General features: G+C 35.7%; 1 protein-coding gene across 1 annotated transcript in view; it reads right to left on the reverse strand.

Annotated features, from left to right (window-relative positions):
• LOC113559143 (mediator of RNA polymerase II transcription subunit 12-like) overlaps window positions 1-5,900 on the reverse strand; it is a 79,035-nt gene extending 73,135 nt beyond the window's left edge. The window contains 1 exon segment of the mRNA XM_026964759.1: window positions 4,754-5,900. Coding sequence (XP_026820560.1) covers window positions 4,754-5,375 — 622 coding nt within the window. The 5' untranslated portion in view covers window positions 5,376-5,900.
• Between the last annotated feature and the right edge of the window lie 100 nt (window positions 5,901-6,000).

Here is a 6,000-nt window from a genome sequence, read left to right on the forward strand (position 1 = left end):
TATACAACTTGTAAACGAAAAGAAGCTATAAGGATTGATATATATTATATTTTGTTCTTATGTACATCTAGTGGTAAATATATTAAAATATTAATGTAAAAAATATCCTTTGATAGCAAAATAATAAATAATAAAATATATTCACCGTATACATGCAAATATATTTTAACATACCTAAATTTACGATTTTACCACTATAATGAATTAAAAACAATATTAGGAATAAACATACATGTTATCTTGACAGTTATTTTAAAACTACTTATTATTGGAAGGAATATTTTTTTTTTTTTTTTAAAAAAAAATTCAATGTCAAATTTACTTATAAATAACCCTCCTTGCAATACTAAGCCGATTGATTGATAGAAATTAGTTTTTTATCGCAAAAAAGAAAACTTTTGAAACAGGTACCTATAAAATAAAATCACAGCAGTGTTCAAGTATAATCATCATTTACTTTTCCCTCCCTCTTTGCTTTAGACTTTGAGGTAATAAAAAATTTGAGGTTACTATATACCCATTACCTTTATATTTCTAGCGATGTATTAATATATAACCGCGGCACCGCTCATGTACAAACATTATAGCCTTAAAAGTATATAATATTATTATATCATCGTATTATTCTGCAGTTACTTCAATTTAAACACGACGACTTTAACGTTGACATTTTGACACTTTCATGGCTCAGAGTAGTATATATTTATATATGACTATCCCCTATACCTACCACCACCGATATCATTTCTCTTTAAGGGATGATGGTTGTTATCGCATAATGCTCCAAGGGGTTTCTCCGAACGTCTTCGATTGCTATTTTATTCTACCCTTTTCTGCCCATAACTTCAGTTTATAATACATTATATTATGGTGTGCAATGTACTTAATATTTGTTGCGATATCAGCAATAACCCAAGCATAATATATCCAATACAAGATTAATGTGTAGGTATGTCAATATTTGATCGGATAACAAAATCAGACATCACATCTGTTTAATAAAAATTAATAAAAGTACAAGAACATTTTAGTCGTGTTTATTTAAAACAAAATATTAAATATTATAAATTATAATATATACGTAATGTATACTATAATAGCACCTATAATCAATTTCACCGAGCAATATGTTTAGGTCAAGCCACAGCCTAACAATTTTTTTTAAATAATTTCAAAAGGAAAATAGCTATATATGATTATATATATAGGGGTCGTCGTATTTTCATTTGACCTGAATTCATTATTAGTAGCTCAGCTTGGTGCCATTATCTAATATTCTAATGTATATTTTATATCATCGAATCCAGTTAGTTTATTAGACCCATCATAAACATTTTTTTAGTTCAAATAATTTCGAAATTGATTATTTTCATGAATAACAATTGAAATATGTATATTTTTTAACTAATATTTTTAAACTTTTAATATTGCGTTATTTCAAGTTTCAACTACATATCATAAATTATTATTGAAAAAATAACAAGATATTCTATTAAAGTATATTAAAAAGAGCTTATTTTTATTTTTTATTTAAGGCTATAGAAATTAACAAGGTTAAACACTGAATTTTTTTTTATAAGCATATATGTACACACATGTTTGTATTTGAATGTGTGTTGTATATTAAAATTACACATGGCGTTAATTAAATTTATGGACGAGGCCGATGTATGTTTAATAACAAATATGTTTTAAAATAAGCAAAAAATACTAAGTAAATAAAATGTCTAGTTATTTTTACAATCGCAAATTTAGGGGAGACAGCCCAGGTTGCAGATCATGTTACATTATAATTTATTTTCATAATATATACGTAATATATGGACCACGTAACATGATTGCGTTCGTTGCCAAAAAAGTAAAATACACTTTCTATAAAACTTTGACTAACCGCACATCCGCAACCGTACAGTATTTTATCTAGAGACACACACTCGATTAATAAAAACAATAACAATATCATAACACGTTGTTATTCTCAAGTACATATTATAATGAAAAAAAGTCACAACAGCAGCGACAACTGCTACTGCAGTTACGACTGCTTTTACCCGCACCGCACCAAAAGCGAGCTTGTCTATACATTTACTTCGAATTTGGTGGTTAGAAATAAATAATAATACGCTATTTGCGAGTTAAACGAACTATTATTGTATAAATCATGAGTTGCAAAATAATAATTTAGTTTATAGTTATGCTATAATCAACTATAATATTATAACGACCACCACCACGATCATAATATGATCATAATCGTAGTAACTCGTAATTACATACTATACAGTCAAACAAAATGGACCGCCATTTTTTGTTTCTGTTACAAGAGATGTCAAATTATGATACCGTGAAGAAGTACAAATATATTATGTTACAGTTACTATAACGTAGGTAGAAATGTGTAATGTATACGTATCGGCTGCGACTTTTGGCCACAATGCGACGATAGCCAATAGTTACAGCGATTAGGTTACTCTAAAAAATCTAATGTGATCTAATGATTACTTACAATAATTTTAAACTAAAAATGTTATTATAATCGGTGACACGAAAACTGAAGTATTGCGGTACAATTTTAAAACACATATGGATCGAAAATTCGAAAGTCATTAGATTAACATTTTCATATCATACGAAAAAATATATCTCTAAATGCGCCACTCACGACCCCCAGACAAGTGTAAAGTAGTATGACGTTTCCAGTCGAAAAATCCCGAATGCGTTAGTTATCGCACATTGCAGTTTCGAAACGAAATAGAATCGGCATTTTTCTATCGGAACTTTTGGAACTTTGAGACTGATTTTAATCACTCATTATCGGAATGATTCGCAATTATATTAAATTCAGAATTAGAACTGTTATAGATAAATGTATTTATTAGAACGATTTCGTTTTACTAGATAATTATTATGTAATATGTATACGTGTCCGTACTCCGTATATTATACTATAACAGTTTGCGTTGTAACGTTTTAACAATTTTTATTTTAAAGTAAAATACAAATTAGTTATGATGTTTTTATAATAATTCAAAACGACAAAAATTATTTTCGTATAACACTGTATGCTCTTAGTATGCATATCATATAAGTATACAAATAACGTTTCTGAACCCACAAAAATATTTTTTCAGTAACTATACATTTTTTTCATTCATTCTGTTCGGGCAGTTCGATTCTATGTTCCACGTACCAGTGTGCGATGACGTTAATATTAACTATTAAGTTAATTGTAGTATAATATTATTATATATTAGGTGTCCGCGTCGCCGTCGCAATGAACAACGTGTTGCACCGCTCCGAATATGAAATCGGACGCGCAATGCCGTACAACAATAATATTATGTACCATTGCGTGCAAGAGCTCTGCGCTAAGTGACGTTGTGGTTTTATCATCGATATACGTAATGTATTACATCGTTGTTTAGTATAATCTAGGTTGGTAAGTGAATTGTACCGTGTAACTTGCGTGAAAAACCATAAAATGAACAAACAATATATGTGTGTGTGTGTGCGTGTATTGTACAGAGTGCGCCTCAAAAAATGGATAGATTTTAAAAAGCAAAAATAATTTTAAAAATGTATTGAATTGAATTGTTATAAATTGTATTTACTAGATTCTTAAACAAATATAGTTTATTCTGTACAGAACACAACATCATTTATCATACGTAATGGTGGTCATTTCCATGGATACACTTGGTAAGACATTTTCTGAAATTTTCAAACTCTTATGCGAAAATCATCTCAAGTGGAACGTCATAATGACTGATTACTGTTTGAAAAAATCTACTGTTTCTACAGTCTTGGACCACGATGACAACTGAAACTACATTAGTCTACCAACAAAACAGTCACCCTCTAGGTCTATTCTATCCCTCTACCCCACCAGCTACGACGAGTAACGCCTGATCCAAATTCATCCGTCTGTTATGGCGTACTCTGTATAATACCTACGTGTATATATATATATATATATATATATTATCATCATGGTTTGCGTGATGTAGTGTATTATTTTGAGGGGGTGAACAGAGGAAGAAGGATTGGAGAAAGAGCGTGTGTGGGCGTTTGTTACAAAGTGCCGAACCATGTGCGATAGACGCGAACGGTCGTATAACCACGGCTTGGTGGGGCATGGAATACACGTGCACGAACCAACGTCTAAGTCCCACGTCCAACTTTCGCGTGCCAGAACTGTATATGTATAGGTGAGTAAGTTTGACGGTACCACACACATACGATGGCGAAATCATCTCTCACCCCCTTGCCGCCACGCATGCACACACCCATGACGTTGTTACGTAGTATGTAAGCAAGTAGACCCACACCCCCGCCCTATCCTTGTCGATAAGTTAGACGTAGTGGTGACCGCGAAAACATGTTTGGTATGCCGACCCCACCCCGATCCGCCCCGATCAAGAATTGACTTAATATATAGTACGTTTGCTTAATGACTGCAGCGGCCGTATAAACATATAATAATAATAATGTGTAGCACTTTAATTGTTAAAAAAAAAAAAAACAGAACTTTATATTCAAGGTTTGAATCAGGAAAAAATTAGAAGTATGACACAAAAGTGTAAAAACAAATTTATTTACCCGAAGATTTGAATGTCTTATATTAATTGAGATATATTTTTAAGATGATGCGCTAAAATATTTTTTTTAAGAAGAAGGACTCCGTCACTTCTAAAATTTGAACACTTAAATAAACCCTTATGATATAGTATAATATAACAAAAGTTGCACTTACTTGCTGATAGTGTTGGCATGCCCATGCCGACACTACCGGGACGTTGTTGTTGATGCTGCTGCTGTTGCTGTTGCCTTTGCCGTTGCTGTAGCTGCTGTTGGTGCTGCTGCGGTTGCTGCTGATGTTGTTGTTGTTGCTGCTGTTGTTGTTGCTGCTGCTGCTGTTGATGGGGCAACGACTGGGACAATGGCCTTCCACCGCTTGTATTGCCACTGTTGTACAAAGGTGCCGGTGGCTGTTGTCGGTAAAAGGACGGCTGAGATTGCGACTGTTGCTGTAATCTATTCGGTGGCTGCTGCTGCGACGGTTGTCTTGGCAGTTGCTGTTGCTGCAGTGGCTGCTGCGCATACCCACCACCGGCCATACTCCGCTGTTGTTGCGGTGACTGCTGATTCATACCATACTGCCTAGCCGCGGTGGATGCGCCTCCTACAGGTCGTCCACCGCCATAGTCTTGCTGCTGCTGGAATTGCTGCTGCTGGTGCTGCTGCTGGTGCTGCTGCTGGTGCTGTTGCTGACGGTGGACCGCGTTCTGCGGCTGCTGCTGCGGATCGGTGCCCGTGACCATGTCATCGCCTGCCGCCATCAGGCTATTGATCATCTTACTAGCAAAGTTGAACATTTTTGCCGTATGCGGCGGCGGCAGCGGCAATGACTATTTCGTACAACGTGGCGGTTACGACCGCAATGGCGGTGCCACCGCCGTGTGCTCACGAGTTCGTACCTCGTCGTGGTCGTTCGTTGTTACGGTTGCGTGTGGTACGCGAGCACTGCAAGCCGATGCACTGGTGATGATGAAGTGGCTTTTATAACGTATTAAGAAGATAGCTGTGGTGACGTAACGCGTGAAGACGAGTTTAATATCAAATCACGAAAGAATATGTGAGACGATAATTATATATATAACACACTTGAAATTAAAGTAGTTTTACAGAGCAACAATCAGCCAGTAAGTATAATTATATATACCGACAATAATAATAATAATTACTGTATATGCGTTTTGGTAGTAGTCAGAGTGACCGTTATCGTTATCGTTACGGTCGGTGGTGATCAAGTGTCGAAAGAACGACGACGGGCGCGTATACCCCGAACGACCGATCGTACACACGAGCGTACACACCCCTAACAAACACACACGCGCGGCAACGGGGGCGCGGCGTGAATGACGTCGACCGAGTTCGGTACTGGTCGGCGAATTCGTCGGCAGCGGAGGCGTTCGGCGGCGGTCGGTCTGCGCCGTCGGC

This window comes from Rhopalosiphum maidis, chromosome 3 (assembly GCF_003676215.2).
Source record: "Rhopalosiphum maidis isolate BTI-1 chromosome 3, ASM367621v3, whole genome shotgun sequence".
In the NCBI taxonomy this organism is placed as follows: Eukaryota; Metazoa; Arthropoda; class Insecta; order Hemiptera; family Aphididae; genus Rhopalosiphum; species Rhopalosiphum maidis.